The 23,443-nt window shown below is 49.6% G+C and overlaps 11 protein-coding genes across 11 annotated transcripts; 5 read left to right on the forward strand and 6 right to left on the reverse strand.

Annotated features, from left to right (window-relative positions):
* Positions 1 to 27: 27 nt before the first annotated feature.
* On the reverse strand, positions 28 to 1,071 carry N7471_009270 (ER membrane complex subunit EMC3; the record flags this gene model as incomplete). The annotated part of the gene is made up of 5 exons (XM_057281989.1): positions 28 to 218; positions 272 to 433; positions 489 to 855; positions 935 to 968; positions 1,022 to 1,071. The coding sequence occupies 5 exons, from the start codon at positions 1,069 to 1,071 to the stop codon at positions 28 to 30; spliced, it is 804 nt and encodes a 267-aa protein (XP_057132872.1).
* Positions 1,072 to 1,240: 169 nt separating this feature from the next.
* On the forward strand, positions 1,241 to 2,246 carry N7471_009271 (signal peptidase complex subunit 2). Its single transcript, XM_057281990.1, has 3 exons — positions 1,241 to 1,392; positions 1,448 to 1,746; positions 1,817 to 2,246. Exons 1-3 carry the CDS (start codon positions 1,356 to 1,358, stop codon positions 2,042 to 2,044), a joined length of 564 nt encoding a protein of 187 aa, XP_057132873.1. The 5' UTR covers positions 1,241 to 1,355; the 3' UTR covers positions 2,045 to 2,246.
* Positions 2,247 to 2,645: 399 nt separating this feature from the next.
* N7471_009272 (uncharacterized protein) lies at positions 2,646 to 3,366 on the forward strand (the record flags this gene model as incomplete). The annotated part of the gene is made up of 2 exons (XM_057281991.1): positions 2,646 to 2,682; positions 2,750 to 3,366. 2 exons carry the CDS (start codon positions 2,646 to 2,648, stop codon positions 3,364 to 3,366), a joined length of 654 nt encoding a protein of 217 aa, XP_057132874.1.
* Positions 3,367 to 3,842: 476 nt separating this feature from the next.
* Positions 3,843 to 5,331, reverse strand: N7471_009273 (methylenetetrahydrofolate dehydrogenase (NAD(+))). Its single transcript, XM_057281992.1, has 4 exons — positions 5,081 to 5,331; positions 4,242 to 4,875; positions 4,088 to 4,177; positions 3,843 to 4,013 (listed from the first exon to the last, which is right to left on the reverse strand). The coding sequence occupies exons 1-4, from the start codon at positions 5,275 to 5,277 to the stop codon at positions 3,930 to 3,932; spliced, it is 1,005 nt and encodes a 334-aa protein (XP_057132875.1). The 5' UTR covers positions 5,278 to 5,331; the 3' UTR covers positions 3,843 to 3,929.
* A 316-nt stretch (positions 5,332 to 5,647) lies between these two features.
* Positions 5,648 to 8,341, reverse strand: N7471_009274 (F1F0 ATP synthase subunit alpha). The gene is made up of 5 exons (XM_057281993.1): positions 8,077 to 8,341; positions 7,742 to 7,899; positions 7,553 to 7,609; positions 7,374 to 7,494; positions 5,648 to 7,283 (listed from the first exon to the last, which is right to left on the reverse strand). Exons 1-5 carry the CDS (start codon positions 8,146 to 8,148, stop codon positions 6,027 to 6,029), a joined length of 1,665 nt encoding a protein of 554 aa, XP_057132876.1. The 5' UTR covers positions 8,149 to 8,341; the 3' UTR covers positions 5,648 to 6,026.
* A 647-nt stretch (positions 8,342 to 8,988) lies between these two features.
* Positions 8,989 to 9,785, reverse strand: N7471_009275 (2-hydroxy-palmitic acid dioxygenase MPO1; the record flags this gene model as incomplete). Its single annotated transcript, XM_057281994.1, has 4 exons — positions 8,989 to 9,474; positions 9,548 to 9,607; positions 9,670 to 9,693; positions 9,753 to 9,785. 4 exons carry the CDS (start codon positions 9,783 to 9,785, stop codon positions 8,989 to 8,991), a joined length of 603 nt encoding a protein of 200 aa, XP_057132877.1.
* Positions 9,786 to 10,996: 1,211 nt separating this feature from the next.
* Positions 10,997 to 11,679, forward strand: N7471_009276 (DNA-directed RNA polymerase II subunit RPB7; the record flags this gene model as incomplete). The annotated part of the gene is made up of 4 exons (XM_057281995.1): positions 10,997 to 11,245; positions 11,301 to 11,381; positions 11,440 to 11,609; positions 11,670 to 11,679. The coding sequence occupies 4 exons, from the start codon at positions 10,997 to 10,999 to the stop codon at positions 11,677 to 11,679; spliced, it is 510 nt and encodes a 169-aa protein (XP_057132878.1).
* Positions 11,680 to 12,333: 654 nt separating this feature from the next.
* Positions 12,334 to 14,356, forward strand: N7471_009277 (uncharacterized protein; the record flags this gene model as incomplete). The annotated part of the gene is made up of 2 exons (XM_057281996.1): positions 12,334 to 12,809; positions 12,863 to 14,356. The coding sequence occupies exons 1-2, from the start codon at positions 12,498 to 12,500 to the stop codon at positions 14,354 to 14,356; spliced, it is 1,806 nt and encodes a 601-aa protein (XP_057132879.1). The 5' UTR covers positions 12,334 to 12,497.
* Positions 14,357 to 15,207: 851 nt separating this feature from the next.
* Positions 15,208 to 18,460, reverse strand: N7471_009278 (putative RNA interference and gene silencing protein (Qde2); the record flags this gene model as incomplete). The annotated part of the gene is made up of 4 exons (XM_057281997.1): positions 15,208 to 16,680; positions 16,735 to 16,985; positions 17,066 to 18,191; positions 18,278 to 18,460. The coding sequence occupies 4 exons, from the start codon at positions 18,458 to 18,460 to the stop codon at positions 15,208 to 15,210; spliced, it is 3,033 nt and encodes a 1,010-aa protein (XP_057132880.1).
* A 1,162-nt stretch (positions 18,461 to 19,622) lies between these two features.
* On the reverse strand, positions 19,623 to 21,291 carry N7471_009279 (cytochrome P450; the record flags this gene model as incomplete). Its single annotated transcript, XM_057281998.1, has 3 exons — positions 19,623 to 19,727; positions 19,785 to 20,927; positions 20,980 to 21,291. The coding sequence occupies 3 exons, from the start codon at positions 21,289 to 21,291 to the stop codon at positions 19,623 to 19,625; spliced, it is 1,560 nt and encodes a 519-aa protein (XP_057132881.1).
* A 688-nt stretch (positions 21,292 to 21,979) lies between these two features.
* Positions 21,980 to 22,204, forward strand: N7471_009280 (Aldehyde dehydrogenase N-terminal; the record flags this gene model as incomplete). The annotated part of the gene is made up of 1 exon (XM_057281999.1): positions 21,980 to 22,204. The coding sequence occupies one exon, from the start codon at positions 21,980 to 21,982 to the stop codon at positions 22,202 to 22,204; it is 225 nt and encodes a 74-aa protein (XP_057132882.1).
* Between the last annotated feature and the right edge of the window lie 1,239 nt (positions 22,205 to 23,443).

Consider the following 23,443-nt stretch of genomic DNA (forward strand, 5'->3'; position numbering starts at 1 on the left):
GACATCACATGCAACGTCAAAGGGAGATTAAATCCCCGCAGGAGCAAAGTTTTGCAAGATTCTCTCTTCCACTCCTTCGAGAATGCAGAAGTGCTCCATCACTTCCAAGTTCTCTACTTCGCTCAGATACAGCTTGTCGGGATCTTGGCCGGGCTGGAGCGGGTTGACCATTGCGGCGGGGTTAGCCATACCCATCTGCTGGGCCATTTGGTTGGCAGCTATAGATTATTAGCAACAGTTGTTATTGGCAATGGTCGGGGTAGATGCATACAATTATCACTGCCGAGGATGAATCCAAAAACGGACTGAAGGCCCATCAAGTTGAGGAAGTACCACGAAAGACTGGAGACCCATTGCACATCAAGGTCGCGAGTCATGACACCAGACTGCAGCATCGACTTGAACCGGATAGTAAGCGGGAAAGGCAATTTCACTGCGGAATCTGTAAGCTCGTTGATCATCTCCATTTATATCAAAATGCAACATACAGATGACAAAACCAGAGAAGAAGGCATTGATCCAGCTCATGATCAAGGTTTGCGGGATCATCATCATCATGTTTCCCTTAAGCATTCCCATCATAGCTTCCATGCCCGCAGGGTCGGTCATGGGGTTCGCGGGCGGTTGGCCACGGTTGTTGGGGTCCTTCAGAAATGCGCCGTTGCGGAATCCAGTAACCATGTAGTTCTTGCGCATCTCGAAGGACTCGCGGTCAAGCACGGAGCAGGCATTGTTGCGGAGATTCACGCCGCGGAGAAGAGCAAGGCGCTCACGAGACTCGGCAAGAGTGGATGGCTGTTTCGGGGCCGTGTTCATCAGGACCGTGGCATAGTGGCGAAGGATTCCGGTCAGGATCTATTCAAGAAGAGGGGTTAGTTTTAGTCTCGGAGGCATCACGGATATTTAAGCTTCAAGCGCTGGGTGCAGATCATACCATAACAATTGAAATGGGAAAGAGAATCCAATAGCTAGAAGCAAATGGTCAGTCGAAGTTCCGCTTGATCGAATCATGTTCTCTCACAATAGCGCCGGATCCCTAAGGATGGTCTGCTCAGCCCCTTGAATTGCCATATTGAGGCAGAATAAGAATCAAAGAAGTGCCTCCTTTGAACCCAAACAATGAATCAGTGGTGGCTGCAGGTGGGGGATGGAAAGTTGAAGGGGCCGCAAAGGAGAGGTTGCCAGGCGGAGAGGGATGTCATTGGCCCGCGTTAGCTCCAGCTTTCTCCAAAGGGCCACGCCGCATCTTTGTCCTGCGATAAACAACAGTCCTGTCTTGACCACTGAATGCTAAACCACACTCGATCTCTTGGTTTTTAAAAAGCTCTCTACTCATATCTATTCTCAAATCTGTCATGGCTTCCAACAAGGTGCCGGTCTACTCGACCAATGGTCCGTAATCTCGATCTACTCTATACAGCAACAATACTAACAGTGTGAGCAACAGATCTCAAGTCCACGAGTGACGATGCTCTCCTTCCTTACCTCACCAATCTTCCCGCTCCATACGCTTTCACGCCAAACTACTCGAAGACAAACATTCGCTTCCTGCTTGGATATAGCGCTGTCGCAATCGCAGGGTTTACTTTCTACGCAGACCGCACGCTTGGCTGGGAAGCAACTAGCTCGCCCTGGATTATCGCGGCAGTAGGGACCTACTTTGTCTTGAACAGCATTCTGACATATTGGATTTGGGCCGTCGAGGCTGGCGAAGTATACTCCGGGAAGAGGAAGACTGGGGAGACGGTATGTCAATTGATCTTCGACTCTTTCGAGGTTCTATTTTTTGGCAGGTTACTAACAGTCTTATTCATAGATATCGGTCTCATCATCCGCCCAAAAGTTCTCCAAACTCTACAAGCTGCATGTCACTTATAAGTCTGCCTCTGGGAAGGTCCTCCAGGACAAGCGGTGCGAGGCGCCCTTCACAACTTGGTTTTCAGCAGATGGTGTATTCCACCCCGAGCCTTTCCATCGCTGGGTGGCCAGCGAGATTGATGTTTTGAGATTGGCGGCGAAGGAGAATGAAAAGAAGTCTGGCTAAAAGGGAAGGTTACCTATCAATTACTATCAGAGGTTCTGTTTTCGGGGCTATTGCAAAATGCAAAGCTATTTCATTATCTAAAAGAGATTAAGAAGAGTGCATTGGTATTATATGTTCAAATGAACAAGGAAGAGATCGGTTTTCTGTGTTTTACTTTTCATTGGGCATAGTTAATCAGACGCATTCCAACAGTGTACGTGACTTTTTTCAGGGTTGACCGGCAGTGAAATCAATTTCGTATGCAACACCTCCACCTCACTCGATATGTGAGCAAACCTGCTCTAAGGAGGGGCGTCTTAGCTTGACTTGTCAGAATATGATGTCCTGCCTAGAGCTATTGGGCTCACGTGGATCTCTACTATTCTGGAAGGAGCACTGGAGCTCTACTGCACTTTCCAAACTTGAACAGCTTCAGAGTTCAGAGCCTCAGGGCACAACAGCCTTGGAGGCTTGAACTTGGGACAACTTTGCCTATGATCTGCTTCCATCACATATCACCTTACTACTTAATTGCTCTTAAAGTATATGGTTTTACTCTCAGTCAACTTTAAGTTATCAAGACCCTTTACAGCTCCTTCCCGCAGTCTTGAAGACCTCCATCATGGGTTGTATAGCATCTGCCCTCCTTCGACCTCGGGGTACGTTCTCATCCCACAGAAACCCGATGTATGAGGAGTGGGTGAACTAACGATCAGACGATTTCAGTTCTCCCTGAAATAACAGTAGCCCTTGTCTGGGCTTCCCACGAGGAGATTGTATCCCTCGTCAATGCCACCGAAACTCTTGAGGTCAAGTTTCAGGAGCCGGGCATGACATTCACTGCGACGCCAACGACCGGTGCAGCGACCACACCGTCCACTGATCAGTCTGAGGAAAAGCAAACCGAGCCTGTTGCTGAGCAAACCCAACAGGGTCAAATTTACTACATTCAAACAAAAAACCTCAACCGGCCGGTGAACTATATCAGTCATGTACGCCTCATACTTCTGCCACCTGGGCTCCAATTAATAGCGGGCGGCATTCAAACCCTAGCACCCGGTGTGCGAGTCGTGATCCCTCATGCCACGACCATTGCCATACCTCTCACGCCTGTGCTCCCTCGAGGACTTCTCCGGAAGATCATCATCAGTGAAAACAGCCCAATGTCGGCGACTCAGTCACTGGGGCATGTGTTGGCTGAGATAGACCAGTTTGCTGGTTGGGAGAGTAGCTGCTGGGAGCTCTTTATCTGGTGGCTGCTTTTATTGAGACCATACTGGTGCTCAATTGCGTGCGTTCTGGTGCTTGTCCCTTTGCTCATCCTAGTGATTGCCTTGCCTTGATAGGCTTGTCCTTTTTTGACATTAGCTGGTTCGCTGGACTTTTTCAGCGTGGTATGCTTTGATTTCATTGCATTGACGTATGGTAGCTTGGAGGTGTGGAAATGCCTGATGTGGTAGTTTCCAGCTGCTGAGATGTTGGGCCTGGTCGTCTATCAGCGGTGCTTTTCTTCATGTCAAGGTGGACTAAATGGTACTTCGCACGTTATAGCAGTTTAACTGTTCTTGGGACAATTCGTTACTATATCAATATTATCCTTCGAACCCGGCCGGGAGGTTTTCTATTAGAGTATTGTGCAAGGTCAGATTGCGTAAATAACAAGCTGTGATAGTAACAAGAAACTGTGTTTATAAAAGAATAGACAAAGTCAACCAAGCCAATCTCTGTAACTTCCAAACATGGAATACGACTGGGAGATATCTAAGCACAGGAAACAAAAGACGAAACATAAAGTTTCAGTATAATCGAAATGGCTAATAACAAACAGAATATCTATAATTTTTTACGGAATGGCCAGCTCAAGGCATGACCATCGAGAATGAAAGGTCAATTAGTGGCGAACGACCTACGATGACGCCTCAAGGGTGCCAGGCCGTTCTGTGGCTTCGGCGGGCTTGATATCGTCCAGTCGCTTGTTCTGAATGAGTCTCTGTAATTTGTGACATTAGATGATGTTGCAAAGTACCACTGAGCATGTGGATGAAGAATAAGGATAAAACATACCAGCAGGTTCCGCAACAGGACAACAATGGTAACCTTTCCAATAGAGGGAACGAAGAGCGAGGCCTTGTCTCGGACCTCGTGGGGGAAGTTCTATATCAGAACGGTCAGCAATCACAACCTTTAACCAGGCTCAAAAGCGCAAAAGAAAACATACCCTCTCACTAGAGAAGTTGACACAAACAGCACCCTCACGCAGAAGGCTCGTATCAAACTTGTACTTATCACTGGGCACACCAGTAATAACCACATCACAAAGCGGCACAACATCATTGATAGTCTTCCCCTCAAGATCAACAACCTCATGCGTCTTCTTCTGCAATCCCGCGCCTCGAGTAAACTTCTGCACACCAGTAATATCAACCGAGTAAACACAAGCGCCATCATTAGCCAGCAGAGCAGCAAGTGGGCGACCCACGACCTCAGAGCGATTGACAACACAAATCGTGTGTCCGAAGAGACGGTTTCCGTAAGGCAGGATGATGTTGTAGATGTTGAGGTACTCGAGGATCTTGATGTTGGCCAGCGGGGTGCAGGGCAGGATGGACTTCTGGCGCTTGACCTCTCCATCCAGGAAGCGGATGTTCTGGTACATGTTGAAGATGTAGCGGTGGCTCAGGCCCTCGACGTCTTTGGTCACGTCGACGATCTGCTGCAGGTACTGGTCCTGGCGGGTGCCGAAGATCGGGTAGTAGACGATTATGCCGTCGACGTTGTTGTCGGTGTTTGCGTTCAGGATGGCTTGTTCGATGTCATCGCGGGACACTTCGCGCATGGTGTACTTGAAGCCGCTGGGGAAGACATTGCGTTAGTGGGTTGTTTCAATTGATTGTTGGTTGTGCTTTTGGGCTCGTTTGATTGGCTTTCTTTATTCTTTTGTATTTTTTTTGGCCGAGGGGTATGTATGAATCATACTAAGTGCCCCCACCATTTATCCCACCAAAGAAGCCACTGGAGCTATTGAAGCCGGATAATCAGAATAGTGTAGAGACTCACTTCTCCTCGCAGGTCTTCTGCGTCATCTGCGCGTACATAAGCGCGGCGGGGTCATTATTGGCCAGCAGGCCGATCAGGTGAGGCGGCTTCTCGAGTGTCTTGAGGCCCTCGTGGACTTCGGTGAGGAGGTGGGTGGCAACGTTCTTGCTCAACATCACCTTGCAGGAGGAGGGGGGTTTCTCGGTGGGCGCAGACATGGCGGCAATAGGACGGTAATAACAATATACTCAGTCACAGAGAGGAAAGTGAAGTTCCTTGCACGCGGGGGACTTGGTGATCTCCGGGAAAATCTTGATCGCTTATCGATAACAGATCGGCTGCCGGTTTCGGCCTCTACTGCCGGGTCGTCGTGTATTTTGAATGATATGTCGAGGTGTATAGAATATCAAGCATGAGAATCTAGATGGAACTAAGGCTTATAGTCATTGCTGTCAGTCGATTGGTGTTTATATAGATTCAAGTTGTTGTGTTCAAGCATACTCCCAACCCATCTTCGTCCGATATAAGCGAATTCTTTCCTTAGTCTTGGAAAAACAAAGCTACAGTCTACAATTACAGTATAAACGATTGAACAAATGAAAATAATTGAGGTCCAACATAGAGAGCATAAGGAGACCAGACGGAATTAGAACGGTCGTCCACCCATCTCGCGCCCCCGATGCGCGGATAAAATCTAAACGTACAGGATATAATCACATTTTGGCAGACCAAAGTTATTTGAGTTCTCGCTCGAACAGCACTACGGGAAATCCTTGGTCCGCCCCCCAGGATCATGCAGATAATTACATCGCTACATCCAGGGGCAGACTGGGATCTCCTGCCAGGCACCGGCACCAAGAAGAACAGAAAAACAATGGGCTCAAAATTGTACAGGCTATCTTGTCTATACACATAGAGTCAAGAAAACAAAGCCGACCACGAAGGATCATCCGAGTTATTTCTTCACTTATGCGTTGAAGGTGGAGTTGAAGGCAGAGATGACCTTCTTGAGGGTGGCCTCAGACTCCTTGGAGACCTGGCCCTCCTTCTCGATGGTGGCCTGGATCTCGGGGTGGGAGCTCTTGAGGTGAGAAAGGAGGTCAGTCTCCCAAGTGAGGATCTTGTCGACGGGGATGGTGTCGAGGAGACCGTTAACACCGGCGAAGATCAGGGGAACCATGTCGGTAACGGCCATGGGGGAGTACTGCTTCTGCTTGAGGAGCTCGGTCAGACGCTCACCACGGGCAAGGGTCTGCTTGGTGGAGGCATCAAGATCGGAACCGAACTGGGCGAAGGCAGCGACCTCACGGTACTGAGCCAAGAACAGCTTGAGGGAACCGGCGACCTGCTTCATGGCCTTGACCTGGGCGGCGGAACCGACACGGGACACGGACAGACCGACGTTAATGGCGGGACGGATACCCTTGTAGAACAGCTCGGACTCCAAGAAGATCTGACCGTCAGTGATGGAAATGACGTTGGTGGGAATGTAAGCGGACACATCACCACCCTGGGTCTCAATGATGGGCAGGGCAGTCAGGGAACCAGCACCGTGGGTCTTGTTCATCTTGGCGGCACGCTCGAGGAGACGAGAGTGCAGGTAGAAAACGTCACCGGGGTAGGCCTCACGTCCGGGGGGACGACGGAGGAGCAGAGACATCTGACGGTAGGCAACGGCCTGCTTGGACAGATCATCGTAGATGATGACGGCGTGGCGGGCGTTGTCACGGAACCACTCACCCATGGCGCAGCCAGTGAAGGGAGCAATGTACTGCAGGGGAGCGGCCTCGGAGGCAGTGGCAGCGACAATGACGGAGTACTTCATGGCGTCCTGCTCCTCAAGGGTCTTGACGAGCTGAGCGACAGTGGAACGCTTCTGACCAACGGCAACGTAGATACAGTAGAGCTTCTCCTCCTCGGTGGCGGTCTTGCTGTTGTTCCAACGCTTCTGGTTGAGCATGGTGTCGAGAGCGACAGCGGTCTTACCGGTCTGACGATCACCAATGATCAACTCACGCTGACCACGGCCAATGGGGACCATGGAGTCGACACACTTCATACCAGTCTGCACTGGCTGGTTGACGGACTGACGGGGCAGAATACCGGGAGCCTTGAGCTGGGCACGGCGCTTCTCCTTGGTGTTAAGGGGACCCTTTCCATCAATGGGGTTACCGAGAGCATCGACGACACGGCCGAGCAGCTCGGGGCCGACGGGGACCTCGACCTAGGGGTAGTGTTAGAAATGTTGCCAAGGGGTTGATAGATTCAGGGTCCAATATCAGAATGAACCAAGGGGTTGGGTTGAAGTGCTTACAATCTCGCCGGTACGCTTGACGGTCTCACCCTCCTTGACGAGACGGTCGGAACCGAAAAGCACGACACCGACCTGGCCGGCCTCGAGGTTCATGCACATACCCTTAACGCCGGAGGCGAACCTGGAGAGGAGTTAGTTTTCAGGTCTGGGTAATGCCAAGACTTTGGGGTTTCACGTACTCGACCAGCTCCTCAGCCTGGACGTTGGTCATGCCGTGGACACGGGCGATACCATCACTATTTAAAGCTCAATTAGTTTCTATATCGGTATTTTGTCGAATGTTGATAAATAATGGCGGATTCGATGGAATTGTAGCCGGGGACCGAATTTTTTTCGCGCCCCCAGCCGCCTAGGGAGAATTGACGTACCCGACCGACAGAACACGACCGGTCTCGGCGAGACCAGCCTCCTCAGAGACACCACGAATGCGCTGCTCAAGGATGGAGGAGACCTCAGTAGGGGTAGCCTTGGCCTCGGAAGCGTACGAGCGAACGCCGTTAAGAGGACCGGCAGCAGCCGCGCGGACCTGTAATGGACGAAAAACCTGTTAATGACCATCCCAGAGAAGGACAATGTGTCCAAGGCATCGTTGAAGTATCGTTGTCGAGGTATGATGAGGTATGAGCATCGATCGAGCTCAAGATTGAGATGAAGGATGTCGAACTGGCGATGGACGAAGGCGGCTGGGATGGGATGGACTCACCGAGGCGATGCGGCCAGTGGCCGAAACAGCCGCAACGGAGCGGCTGGACGACCGCAGAGCGTTTCTGAACATTGTGAAAGGGGGTTCAGAGGATGGGAGGATGAATTCTCTGAGGGAGAGATGTAATTGGGGAGAGAGAACGGGAGAGGAGAGAGGATTGTGGACGGGAGGGAGAGCTTTGTCGTCGGGGGGAGGATTGGATTCTCAGGACTCGCGCTAAACCGTTTCGGACGCTGGGCCCTCCGAGGTGGCCCTAGTGTGAGGCCACGGTGTATCTTGTACGCTTTTATTATTACTACAATGTTATATGATTTTTTTTCTTATATATTTTGATTTCTATAAATTCTCCAAATTTTTCAAAAAATTATACAAGCTCAGAATGAGTTACTTCTATTTGCATTGCCGACCGGAAGAGTGTGCCACGGGCCACTGTCCTTCCGTTTTTTTCTCTTCTCGGATCGGCGGAATTCCTGGTCAGGTGAATCGCTTATGTCATGGCTTTCGTCACGGCAACCGAAGACGGGTGCTTCTAGTTATGCTTTGCTTTGGTTATGTTATGATTTCTTTATTTCCCTATTTCCCTATTTCCAAGTCTATAAACTTGGTATTATGATACTGCCATACAATAAAATCATACATTGGCCAACAAAACAGCAACGCCCACTCCATGGGAAAGGGATAAGAATATACCAAATTGACCAAAAGACAGTGCAGAATAACACTCGCAAAAGGATAAAAAAGAAGATACAAGCAATCGCTTTGCTAATAACAAACATATGAATCAACGCGCTCATGAAACCACTGGAGCTTTCAACATCAACCAAGACAACCCGAGAACATATAGCCCTCGGTCTTGGCAAGCAAGATCTCCCCTTACTTTGTACTGAATGCTGCACGCACAAGCCACAACATTTACTGCTCCGCCTTGCCCTTGCCCTTGCCATTGCCATTACCATTCTCATTCCCCTGCTTCCGGAAGTTCAGAATCTCCAGCTCCACGCCCTTCTCAAAGCGCTCCTTGAGCTCCGGGCGATATCCGAAGAAGAACAGAACCTCCATCCAGACGAATAGCGGCGCAAGCAGCAAAGCCTGAACAAGATTATCCAGCAAGGCGGGGGCACGCTTCTCAAACACGCCATGTCCGACAAACTGGGCCAGCCATGACACAACATGGATGCCACCGGCCCAGTAGTTCACGGTGCTGCCGTGCGTGCTGAGGAAGTAGTTTCCGTAGTATGCAGTTGCGATCACAGCGGGTGCTAGTAGGCCGCCGGCTATCGGCTCCAGGAGGACATAAAATGTGGCGTAGATAAGGGCGCCAATTGTGCCAGCGTTGGCGGGCAGGTATTCGATTTGGAGGATGTCCGGGAGGGTGAAGAGGGGCGGGCAGTTGCAAGCCTTGTAGTTACTGTTAGTACTTTTGTACACTGGGGATATCTTGTTTGGTTGGAAAATGCCGAGGTGTACGTACGAGGACGATGCCGGTAAACAGTAGGATCGGAACGCAGGTGATGTGGATTGCAACGTTGACCTACAACATACGCTGTTAGTGATCGTTGTACATTATTAGCGATGGGAGTTGGGCCGATGTACGGGATTGCTATGGTAGGCTCCGTACTAGATCACAGTCAGCTATAGTCCCGAGGTCGTTCTGGGAGTTAGATGTTGATGCTTACGAAGAGCAACTGTTTCTCAAGATTAAGTGCCATCTTGCCGGTTTGGGAACGAAAGGATGGGGAATTCTGGGGAAAGAGTTTTGCGGGGTGATGGGATCAGGCAAGTGGCATCATTTTTATCGGAAAGCGTTGAGTGGTGCAATTGATATTCAAGGCCCTGGCCCTGGCGTCATGTGCTCAGGCCGAGGAAGAGGTTTGGTCTTGGCAACGTAACGGTATACATAGGCCCCAGGCATGGCAGCCTGCCATGTACAGGCCTATCAGATCATCTACATTATCTTTTTACTAGGATATTCTGCATTGCAGGTAATGGATTATATAGTTATGATTGGAGTTCTCTCCCGTGTCTCACGCAACTGAGCGTTAACTATATAATACTGTAATGTTAATATTCCGGTGAGGCTTTGGATATTTTCCTCCAAGTTTAGGTGTTTTTCTTTCGATATTTTTAGAGTTATGGGATGGAGATCTGGTGGGAAGTTCAAATGTGTCAATTTAGAGTTCGGCTGTAACATAAATATTGAAATTAAAGATGCCTACATAGGTATCCAAAGAGGATATATATAGCGTACGGTATGCATCCAAGCTGATTTTGAAACGCAATACTACCCAGTCAAAGTCGACCAACAAGGCTACACATAGCATAAAATATCATTAGAAGTTGGACCGGAGGCGCAAAGTCAGAAAAGTTGGTTATTTACTCCTGTACATGTTGTCAAACATCAATGGTCTGCTATAGATCATCCAATACTTCTTCATATAAGAAGCAATCCCCCACCCGGTCAAGGGTAAATTATCGTCGAGCGCACTACTGACTACCTATTTCAGATAGCAACGTATCAAATGCAAAATGAAGTTTCAATGACTTTAAACGTGCAAATACCAAGTCAACTTCCCACCATTCAAGAATCGTACCACGTGACTCCACTCACCCAAACTTGGCCCACCAGACCGGAGATGCTCTTACGAAGGGAAAGCTTGCGCCTGCAGCAACTGTATCTGCCTCCTCGTTCAAGATCCAAGGCAGATACAATTTCTGCCACTCCCACGGCTACTCGGATCTCATTTCGCTCATTTCTGGCAGCCACATCTTGTTTGTGCTTCACCGTTGCAGGTCATGAGCGCGTGGTCGAAAACGCCGTCCCTCGACCTCGATTGACAGCATCACTGTCCCGAAAGCGACTTGATTATTTCCACTCCGCACTTCGATATTAGCGCATTTTTATCCAACCACAACCGCGACGATGTTCTTCCTCAAAGAAGAGACCAAGGTGATCTCGATGCACCCGTCCTATTTCGGACCCAACATGCGAGAGTACCTCATCGGTCGACTCAACGAGGAGGAAGAGGGACGGTGCACAGGTGATCACTTTGTGATCTGTGTCATGGACATGGTTGATATTGGCGAGGGGCGCGTGATGCCTGGAATCGGACAGGCGGAATACACTATCAGATATCGTGCGATCATCTGGAAGCCGTTCCGTGGCGAGACGGTATGCGCTTGGGATCCCAGGTTGTTACGTTCGAATTCCTGCTGACTGAGCTTAGGTCGATGCCATTGTTACTTCTGTTAAGCCCACGGGTATCTTTACCCTGGCGGGCCCATTGTCTGTCTTCATTGCACGAAAGGTATGTTTTTGTTTGCTCTGACCTCGGATCTCTGAGTTTCCTGCTGACAGCCCATCAGAACATCCCCTCCGATATCAAGTGGGAGCCGAACACCGTGCCGCCGCAATACACTGATCATGCCGATCAAGTGATTGAGAAAGGAACCAGTCTGCGGTTGAAGATCCTCGGTGTCAAGCCCGACGTGGCTGCTATCAATGCTATTGGCACCATCAAGGAGGATTATCTTGGGTAAGTCGTTCGAACCGCGCCCATCGCATATGACCTTTCTAACGCGGTTTTCTTTAACAGACCTTTGTAATGAGACACGATTGCAACACATACCCACCTTTTTCACCAATACGATAATTTACCATACGATCTATCGTCCCTCGAAGATACGGCAAGTGCTTGGGATGGCTTTACTGCCTAACAGGAAAAAAAGAATTGGCCGGTCAGGAGCTGGAGTTTGACAAGTCCCTGCTCGGTACACATGCCATACTTTTGACTTGAATGGCTATACTTCAATGAAAGACCGATCATGTCTTCTACTTGAGAGTGTCTGATTTGATCGGCATTGCAGACTGAAATGACTTCTGACTCGCTAGAGATCGTGTCAACCCCTGAGGTGCATTTCCAGTACTGAAATGTACAATGTACATTATGTTGCATGTCTAACCCTGTGCAATCCATACCCCTGTAGAGGCTGAAGCCTTTAAAGTGTATTCTCCAGATTCTCCAGTTGCCGGAGAGACGCGGTAGAGCCAAGCCCCACGCCTGGGCCCCGTATGGTGAAACACTGGCGTGTTTTCATATGATTTCAGGGATTTCAACGCGTTTTCTATTTGCATTTTCATTTTATTTTACATTTGCATATATTTTGTATGCAAGGTACCGAGTACTAACTGGATCTAGCGTTTCCCCTGTATATTATTTTGTGTTGGACTCCCGCACTTGGGCCTCGTAGAACAACCATCGCTTCCTTCTCCTTCTCTCCTTCTTTTCTCTTCTTAATTGAAAAATAGTTTCTTTGTAACTTCAATCTCGTCTAGCTTACGTCTAGAGCATTCTAGAGTAGCTGTCTTCTCTGGAATATCTTCCTCCTTGCAAAAAACCCCTGTCTCTATACGGTTGTTGACAATGTCCTACTTCAAGACCGAATACCAGCGGTTCCTGGATAACCCCAGGACTGCTAAATTGGCCGACGATGTGTCCATGATCTATGTTCCTACCACGACGAAGTTCGAGCAGGCCGACAATGTCATCACTCATGTGTTGAAGAACGCAAAGGTGGTCAAGACGAAATCGAACCAGGTCATCAGCGCCATTGAAGGCTCAGACTCGCTATGTCTAGACATGGAGACCACCCTCGAATTCACTGAGGGTGGTGGGGTTTATCTCCCCTCGCTCGACGATAATTTCCTGGCCGACCGTGTCGCGACTTTCCCCACGGTAAATTCCCCGACGCGCGTCGCGTTATCGAAAGCTAATGCATCATCCTGCAGGTTCACATCGTCCACTTCGACGCCAATCAACTGATCAAGCAGATCCGAATTTACTGGGATCAGGCCTCATTGCTGAAGCAAGTCGAGGTTATTGGAGCGCGCGGACGCCAATGGCCCGTTCGTGATGGAAAAGACCAACTCCGTCTCCTCAGAGCCGCCGAGACGGCGCGTGCGGCACCCTCGCAGCCTTCTTCTCAGAAAACAGAGACCAAACTCCCCCACCGCCCCTCGTCCCCGGGGAAGCGCCGCATCAAAGATCCCTACTCAGCCGGCTCCCTGACTGAGCTTCTCTCGCCGAGCAAGGAGATCGCTGAGCTCGAAAGTCGCGCGGAACCCCCCAGACCTACATCCTCCAGCACTCCCAGCAAGAGATATACCCAAGACCCCTACGGAGCGGGTTCCTTGAATGAACTTCTGTCCCCCACCAAGAAGGTTCCTGCCCATGTGGCTCCCTTTGCGCCCTCGTCTGCGCGACCTGCGCAGCGCAACTTCAGCGATATCTTCGTGAAGGATGACGATGTGCCCGACTCGCCATCGAAGTCCAAGCGCAGGGCTCCCCGGGTCGAGGAAGAGGACGAAAAGGCCCGCACAGGACCTGTCGACGAAGACCGCCATTTCTACAAATCCGCCCCTGGAAAATACAACCACTTCGAGCTCGGCGGCGATAACTCGGAGCGCGAGGTCAAGGCAGAAGTCAGACAGGCCAACACCAAACACGCAACCCACTGGGACTTCGATGACGTCGAGACCCCCGTGAAGAGCTCGCGCGCCGCACGCGGACAAGAAGTGCGCCACTTTGGCTTCGGCGATAACGAAGAAGGCACCGGATCCCCCCAAACCAAGCTGAACGTGACCAAGCCCCGTCGCGATGCAGACCGCCACTTCGAGTTGACGGATGAAGAAACCGAGGACGAGGGACGGATCATCAGCTCATTCGGGGGCCGCGGCAAGCGCCTCTACGAGAACCGCCTCTTCGACGACAATGACGGGCCCCAGCTCTCCGAGCGCGAGCAGAAGAGCGAGCCCCTGTCAACAGGCGCCAACGTTGCCAACCGCAAGAAGAACTTCGTTTCGCAATTCGAGATGGCGGACGAGCCCGCTGCCAAGGAGAACAAGCCTACCCAGAAGCATGAAGCGCACAATAAGATGATGGAGTCCCACTGGGATAACTACGACGAACAGTCCCCCCTGCCTACCCAAAAGCATACCGCGCACAATAAGGCAATGGAGTCACACTGGGGTAACTACGACGAACAGTCCCCCCTGCCTACCCAAAAGCATACCGCGCACAATAAGGCAATGGAGTCACACTGGGGTAACTATGACGAACCGTCCCCCGAGCCTACCCAGAAACATACCGCGCACAATAAGATGATGGAGTCCCACTGGGATAACTACGATGACCAGTCCCCCGAGCCGGTTAGGCGGAATGCCACTGCGCAGCACAACCCTCTCGGTCACAACCAGCCCAGCTGGAACCATGGAAACAACTAAGTGAGCCAGCACCGGTCTAGGGCTTAGCTTGATACTGCATATGTATCCCTTGTCAACGGAGAAGTCGTCTCAGCTCCGTCTTCCTGTTATACGATAAGCAACGGCCGACTCTTTCTGATCACGAGCTATGTATCGATACCCGCATGAATTTTGGACATTGTCCTTGAAACTGCAAAAATACCAAAAAAAAAGAGGCCGAACGCTTCCCCTTTACTTTGCGCTTGGAACTTGCAGTTGGAGTCGAGTGTGGAATGCCTGGCCTGCGTGTACTACCCTCAACCCCTTTGCCTTCTTGTCTATCTTCCTTTTGCTTTTTCTTTTTACCTTTCTGTACCTTGTCTCGAAATGTTACTAGTGTACAAGTTTATTTCCACGAGAGCGGGATTCGTTTATCTGTTAATTTTATGGTTTTTTTACTTTGATTCTTCCAGCTGATTCGTAAAAGCTCTCCTACATTAGGTAGCGTAGAACACTATAGTACACGCCTACCAAGGGATCATAGATGTTATCGTTTGAAGATTCAATTGAGTCTCACAGCTAAGTTGTTGTCCAAAATAGTAAAGTAGATGTGAATCTCGTTCAGTCTCCGATGTCCAAGTATCGAAGCAGCCCGAGACGAATATCACAAACGATATTTTCCAAAGACCGAGGATGAGCGAGCGAATGTAAGTAGGTATTCCAGGTCCAAAACATGATATCCTTCATTCCTCCACCAAATTGTTTCAATTCCAATTCCAATTCCACCACCATCAAATCCATTCAAGTCAAGTCATGTAGATTCCAAAAGATACGCAACACGCATGATAGATATCAAATAGATGACAAACCACAGCTTCAACCAAATCACCAACTTAGATGTAGAACATAGTCTCGGCAATATTAGGATGGATCTTAACATCACGCGTTTCGATATCCGCCACGCCGTCCGTGCCACTGGTACTACCACCAGAAGCATCAACGGGCATAGGATCGAACAGATCACTCAAGAAGCAGCGAGCACGTGTACAAACCAGATCGGCATAGTACGCCGGCGGACAGACACTAACCGCCTTCGTCGCACGACCGAACATGTAGCACATCTTGTGCGTGAGGTCCTGGAGGACATCAGCCGCGCCGGGGCCGGAGCTGTTAGCCGGGTAGCGGGGGTAGAAGATCTCGTCCCAGACGGTGAAGTAGTGAGCAGGACGGGCAGTGCCCTGGAGGGCGGAGTGAGCTTGCAAGAAGAAGTCCCAGTCACGGGCCTCGGAGACGCCGCGGTCGACGACTGTGCCGGGGATTGGGTTCTCGCGGTTCGAGTCCTGCTCTGTAGTTGGATAGAAGCGGGTGTTGTGGCGCTTTCCGACGACGACGATGGCCAGGCGCGGGAGGCCTTTCTTTGTCTGGTCTGCTGGGTAGGTTTTCTTGCATGCTTCTTGGAGAAGCGGGAGTTCCTCGTCGATGACCTTGTTGTATTGGCCTTCTGAGACGCCGTCGCGGTAGACGATGATGTTCTCCGGGAGAGATTTGTTTAGTTTGCGCCAGTGCTGGAGACGCGAGGCGAGGAGGGTTTCTAGGTCGGCGACCATTTCTTGGCGGGCGCCTTGGACGCGGATCTCGGCGGGCCACTGCGCGAGCGTTGCGTCGACCGAGGCGACGATGCCTGCCACACTGGGGGCTGTGCTGGCGGACCCTGGCGACGGGTGGGTTACGTCGATGCCGACTAGCATTGTTTTGCCTTCGGCGATTATGCCGAGGTCCTTGTTGCGGAGGGCTTGGTTGGCACCGCCTAATTTGAGGTTGATTTTCAGGCCCACATTGGCATTGTACTGGTCGTTGGAGTTGGCGAGCTTCTCTGCGAGGACATTCACGTTGCGGACTCCGCAGCGAACGTCGCAGACTTGCTTGACGCAGTTGTATATGCCAGTGTCTTTAGTGTAGAGTATACCCAGAATGAAGATTGGGTTGTGCTGGTTTTGTAGATCGAGGACGGCTTGCTCGAGCTCGTAGGCGTCGTTCTTGCCGGTCAGGACAACACGTTTGCCTTCCTTGTGGGGGGCCACAACCATTCCCATATCCGTGAGAGTCTTTCTGAGTCCTACCAGAGACGCATTGAGCTGATCTGGGCTTTGGAAAACTGGCCGGGAGCCCTCTTGATCAATATAGAGATAAGTCCAGGATTCCATGGTTGCCGCCTTGGAGAACTGGATCTGGCGCATGTTCCAGCTGCCAAATTGAGTCCTGATTTCCTTGATCCTGTTTCCGTCTTTATAGGTGACATTTGGGGCGGGGAGAACGCGTCCAGGAACCGTGATCAGCTCAGTGGAAGAGTTAACACCGAAAGCAGACTGTAAAGGGAAGGTTAGATACTTGGCAAATCTTTGGAGCAAGGGAATGCTTACTAGTGTGGCATTCAAAGGCTCGCCTAGCCCCAGCACACCCACGCCCTTGATGACAATCGACTGGGCGTTCTGACCCGGCTTTCGACCCATAACGGCGAAGCGGAGCATACTGGCCGTCTGATCGCCAGAAAGCTTGGATTTGGCTGGTTGGCCAGGCTCGACTTCGCAGACCTCAACGGGGAGATAGACAGGTCTGTCACGAGACCCGACATTCACCACTGGGAGGTTTGCATTCAGCGCCATGTTGTACTCTAAGAGGGAAGGAAGTCAGCATAACGCGAGGAGGAAGGGAGTCGAAGGAAAAATGAAGGAAAAGTGAAGATCGACGGACCCTTTTTGAAGAAGTCCGCAACGGTGATGTAGCGACCGGCTTCCGCAGGACCGGCCCTGGGCGCTTTCTTTCCCTTCTTAGCCTTGGGCTCGGGCCCATTAGGCACGGCGACAGGCTGAGGGGTAGATTCAGCCAGGAAGAATTGCACATCTTGGGGACCAGCGCCGTGGCGGGGAACCTTTGGTGCGTTGGGCGAAGAGCCACCATCACCGCGGTTGGCCAGGCCATAGATAGGCTTGATGCGGGGCCGGGGCTGGCCGCGACTGTTTTTGCGGGTGATATGGGTGATGCGAACGCGGAGGCTCTTGAGGAACTTTTCCAAACGATAAGTGTTCCTATTGCCATAGCCTTGGATCACGTTCACCAAAGGTCCTTCGTTGTAACAGGCCAAATATTTGACCTGGACGTTCAAGAGCACACGAGCAGTCGCGGCACGCACACTGACAAAGAATCCACGCAGGACGGATAGACCACCGCCAAGATTGAACGATTCCATGGTATCCTGACGCAGACTGTAGTGTCTGTTGGCTCCGACAGAGACGACCTGGTCGTCCGTCTTGGGGTGGTGACCCATGATCATGTTGAGAGCAGCCACAATCTCAGACTTGGATTCAAGCATGGCACCGGCGTTGGTGGAGGTCAGGTAGTTGACCAAGTCAGCAGGATTGACCTCACCAGTATACTGGCAGGTAACCTGGTGCACCCGGGGAGGATCCAGGTAGTCATCATCCATGTGCTCCTTGTATCGCACATCGAATTTACCCTCGGTCAATTTGACGCACGAGACTAGGGTAGACCGGAAGTCCGACGCAATGCTGTTCTTCTGTTGTGGGAAATGCTCCTCCAACAGCAGACGCACAATGTGTCGGGCCTTCTTGCCCACAGGGGCAGCTCGGCCTGCAGAGTCGGCTGCAATGGCAATATGGTAGCGGAACAGCTGCTTGCTAGGCAGGGTGAGCGGCAGGTAGTTCGCATACAAAGTCACCGCTCTGCCAGCTGTGCCGTAACCAGGACGCTCGGGATATTTTGCCTGCCTGGGGGTCTTCTGGCCGCTCACAGCAAGAGCTTTGGCGAGGTCATTTTCGGTCTTGGTAACGGTGGCATTAGGTGGTGGGATAGCTTCGCCCTGTCTATAGCCGAAGGATTAGATTTGTTTAAAAAGCAGCGAGGAGTGAGAGGCAAACCTGAAGATAGGCGGGCCAAAGTTTGTACCACCTCCACGCCCTCCACCACGGCCGCCGCGGAAATCACCCCTACCACGAAAATCACCGCGGCCGCGGAAATCACCACCACCTCTGCCACGACCTCCACGATCACCTCCTCGAAAGTCGCCTCCACGACCCCTGTCACCACCTCGGCCTCTGAAATCACCTCGGAAGTCTCCACGATTTCCATCGCCTCTACCTGCGGGGCGGAAGGCTAAATCACCGCGACTTTCGCCGCGACCGCGACCTCGATCGGCACCGCGACCTCGATCACCACGGCCACGATCACCTCCACGATCACCTCGTCCACGTCCCCGATTGTCACTCATAATAAGATAAACTCAGATAAAGATGGCTATACGGGTTTGAAGATGTCAAAATAAAAAAAAGGAAAGATAGCGGGGAATGGCGGAATGGGGGATAGACGGCCTATTAAGTATTTGGAGTGATGTATCGTTTGTTCATCACCAGGATTTTTGTTTGCTGTGCCCCAGGTAACAAGGGTATATAGTGTGACTGTAATGACTAGGGTGCCAATTGGGTAGTACTACACTTATATACATCGATTTAAGTAGTTGTACAAGCTTCTAGCTGTGAATGATGTGACTGACACTTCGTCACCTTTACCCGTTGTGATTCTACTATCATTACCATCACCTAGTACACATTTATAGGTAGTACAATGTGAGAAGGATGTGCCATGTATATACATAGTTATTGATATAGGAATAGGATCATTTTTCACATCTTTTCTACCGGCTTTTTTTTTTAAAAAAAAAACACACGAGCTTTAGTATTGTTACTGTTTGTAGTTCCTGCGGTCGACCGGTAGATACATGTAGGGATAGGACAGCGGCAGTCTATTTTTGTGATAGAAAACGTAATATGTTTTACTAGTATATATTTCCGTTGGCTGCTGTAGCTCTACGTGTACATTCGAGTATCCGTATATGTGAAGACGCTATAAGTTCCAGGATTTCTTGTGCAAGGATACCCAATAATTTCATCCGCCTCGCCATAACGGAGCCACTGGATAGCGTTGGTTCATGTTGCAGCCTAAACGTTCATAGATGTTGGCGTTGGTTGGTTGATTGGTTGGTTGGTGTTGGTTTTGGACGTGTATTTTTCTTTTCTTTTCTTGTTCCTTATTTTTCTATATCCTGTACGAGAGAACATCAACTATCTAATATATGTACATTCCAGTATCACCCCAGGATGTATCTTTTTAAAGCTGACAATCCTTCAGATAGCAGGATGTCTGCCGTTGAGATTCATGAGAATTGCATTTGTTAATATGACAGTATATAATGATTTCCGCTTTCAATATCTAAGATAGAAATGACCGATGGCATTTATACTATAATCTCTTTCGGGGTGAAAATCGTCTTGAAGTTGTGTTGACGTACAAACCATGCATTCCACAGTTTCCATTCTTGCTCAGGATGTGCCAGTTGTACCTATCAAAGTAACTCAGTATCACTAGTATCTGCTCATGCAGAAAAAAGAAAACATACCTCAAACCTCCGCAAAAAGCTAGGTATAATTTTATAAATCTCCATTAGAGAGATATTCTTCCCAATGCAGGTCCTCGAACCGGCACCAAACTGGAGCATCATTCCATCCATAACCTTTAATTGATCCCGCGGACTAGTAATCCATCTATCGGGGTTGTATATGTCGGCATCTGGACCAAAGATGTCTGTCCGGCGATGAATAACCCAAGGGCTGCAGCCAACGATTGTTCCGCCGCGAATGAAATGTCCCGAGATCTCCACCCCCGACGCAGGAACAACACGTTCCAGAGGAAGTCCTGCAGCGGGATGCATACGGAAAGCTTCCTTTATGCAGGCATCGAGATAAGGCAGCTGCCGCGACTCTGCCCATGAGACAAGTCCTGTTGGGCGGTTCACGATCGTCCCGTTGTCCACGGCAGCATCCAGCTCTTGCCTAATCTGTATTAGGCACTCTGGGTTCTTGAGCAAATAGTAGAACACAGCTGCAATGCTGATGGCGGTTGTTTCAGACCCGGCAAAGGCCATAGAGACGGCCATGGTAAGGATTCGTTTGTTCGTCATGAAATCTGGACGGGCTTCACCCGCCTTGAGGAACATGGTGAGAAGATCATCCTTTGATCCCGGCCCTGTTACAGCAACTTTTGCTGACATGCGTTCTTCCATGCGGTGCTTTGCGAAGATGGCCACAGGATGCGAATTATCTGATAAACCCAATTTTTGAAGGAGATCAAATATTGGATTCTTCCAAAATAGCTTATCTAGCCATGGCATCTGACCAACAGGGGCAGAATAATCGAAGATATTTGCCAGCGAACTGACGATGCCATCAATGTCTTCGTTTTTTTCGATAAACCCGTGGCGTTTGCTATACGTGATGCTTCCAATAACATCAAAGGCAAAGAATTGCAGCCATCGTGCGAAATCGCACACTGTGGCTCCATCAGCAAAGAGTCGGTCCGTTTGATCGAGGAAAATTTCCGTTGTCTCATCGACCATTGGTTCATACTGTACCAACGAACTCATTGAGAACGCATGGTTGACAGAACGGCGGAGATTCGCATGGAAGCTCTCATCCAGAGTAGAGAACAGCGATGGCAATGGCTCGCCTTTAGAAACGGTCATTTGTACTGGGTAAAACTCGGACTATCCTCTCAATTAAAATCTGTAAATCTTTCTGGGGTCGGCATATCACTACCTTGGTGAATCCTTTGTTTAGACCGTAGATCACCTTCGTTGCCTTTGGGCCCGCGAAGGACAAAGTGCGTGGCCCAAGGCGCACGATATCGCCATACTTGCGATGCAAAGCTATGTGTGTAAGCTCAGGACGTCGACCCTTGACATCAATATATCGCCAAATATCGGTCAGGTGTGCCCAGAAAGGGCCAGGAAAGGTGTGTAGCGAATTGTAGAAATAATTGAGTGAAAGGTAAAGTAGGAGCAGAGGAGGAACTGCATAGACAACATAGTAAAGTGCAGCATTAGGGAAAGCCGATATGATGATAGCCATAATTGTGTCCGATTGCTTAGATCTAGTTCAAAGTAGGAGCCATGAGGAGGGCACGTTCTATATAGGACCACATCACACAATATATATAATCTTCCCCGCTAGAAGAAGCCCATTATCTCAAGATGCTTTGACGCACACAAAGAATTTCGATCGGCAGTTGTGCATGTCAGGATCCGATGAACTATGGTCGTTGGGTAGGCATGTGAGATATCTCGACCAGAAAGCATTACTCTGTACAAGTCTTCCATTCGTCAAACCCCGCAATACGAGTCCGTTAGAACGTAATAAGGCTATGTCCCCATATTTAGCGCATGCAAAGTATATACACCGTCTTGGATTGCAGCCCGTGCGTCGGCATCTGGAACGACATTCAACAACCGAGGACCCTTTTCGCAGCGCAACAGGGTTAAATTTGTATTTCAATACCGCAAATCTAGAGAAATACTTGGTACTTTGAATTCTCATAAACAAGTCACAAGACGTACATTGCCTAGAAATTATCTAAGGAACACTGTGTGTGCTAACGGCGTCATTTGCTAGACACGCTCCGAAGTTCTTAATATTCATAGGCTACATACAACAAAAGCCAAGTATAGAAGCTCAACAATTCAAAAGCTAGCACAAGTCTCTGAAAGGGGAAAGAAAGCTGGTAAGATGTCCTTGGGGGCAGAGACGATCGATCAAGATAATGGATCCTTTGTCCGACCCACCTGTTCCTAGCGACACGAGAGGACGAAAAAGCGATGAAGAGGAGCCTGGAACCGCTGGATTTAACTGCACTAGCCCAACTACAGCTCACGATATGCCATTTGGAGGGTACAAGTGCAGTGGACTCGGCCGGGAGGGATGGGTTGTCAGCTTTAAAAACGTCCTTAAGGGAAAGCCCATTGTTGAAAAGGTTGACATGGCCTGAATTGTGGTGTTAGAAAGCTGGGTTTACTGGTAGAGGTGGTTTTCTATATTACTAGCACTGCATTCTGCAGGGACGCCTTCTCTTTCATAAACAAATGCATGCTAGTTATCCGGATTTGGGATTGGAAATGTCAATTAGATGAAAACAATGGGGTCGTGAATATGAACGGGTGTATTCATCTTCGTGGATGGATTTGGGGTGAATTTTGGAAGAATATGTATTCGACATCGCAAAGTTCCAAGGTTACTTACAAAGAGAATTACCTAAAGAATGAATAGCGATAAGACGAGAAGAGAAGTAAGCCTAAAACATCTAAAACATTTTTTTAAGCTTAAACCTAGAATACCCACCCTCTATAAACAAGCACTAATATTGAAGCTAGATGATCGGGGGAGATATGTAAGTGACGGACTATATAAAGTATAATAGATGGTATACCAGACTGTACCCATACTGTCATACTAGTTGGGGAGCAGCACCTGGATATATACATGCTATGTCTAGTTTGACTCTGACTTCTATGTTGTAGATATCTCTCTCTTGTTTAACACCATGTCTCTTACACGGGCGGAGTAGATCCGAGGCGCAAGGGGTTGGATAGATCAGCTTGCTAGAATTCGAGACATAGTTATGTTGTTTGCATGTTTAATTGAATTTGGCCTATGAGTCACTGATCGTCGTATAGCTAGCCAATCGGCATCAAGTCTAGGGGGAAAAAAAGCCTAATAGCAAAAATGAGAATGAACCGAAATGGTATCGGAGTTAAGAGCATCGACTGGATCAGCCTTCACAAGAGGGAAGAAAGTATCGGTGTATCGAATAGAAGCCAATAGACCATTTCATAACATGAAGATATATATTTTCCGCTTCCTACGTATTGGTGTTAATTTGGGATGGATGGATACGTGCCCAAGTGAGATCATCTGGGGATCCATGGATAAGCAAAAATCGGAGATAACGGATTAATCATCATTTCGTCGGGGCCTCCACCTGGTGTCGAGCTTCATTTTCTCATCATCTCGTTGTTGCTATTGATTCGAAAAGGAACCCTGATACCCTGATCGCGACACTTGGATCAAAATATCTCTATATTCTTCCGAGTCTGATTTTGGCCCCCCGACCACGCTAATCCACCCACGCGGCATCCACCCCTCCTTCCGCCATCGCACATCGCAAGCTTCGACAACGCACATCCGTACATCGCATTGCCCCACAATTTGTCTAGTGATATTGTGCGGC

Source organism: Penicillium samsonianum (genome assembly GCF_028829775.1).
Source record: "Penicillium samsonianum strain IBT 33392 chromosome Unknown utg000005l_segment0_segment0, whole genome shotgun sequence".
NCBI classification, from domain to species: Eukaryota; Fungi; Ascomycota; class Eurotiomycetes; order Eurotiales; family Aspergillaceae; genus Penicillium; species Penicillium samsonianum.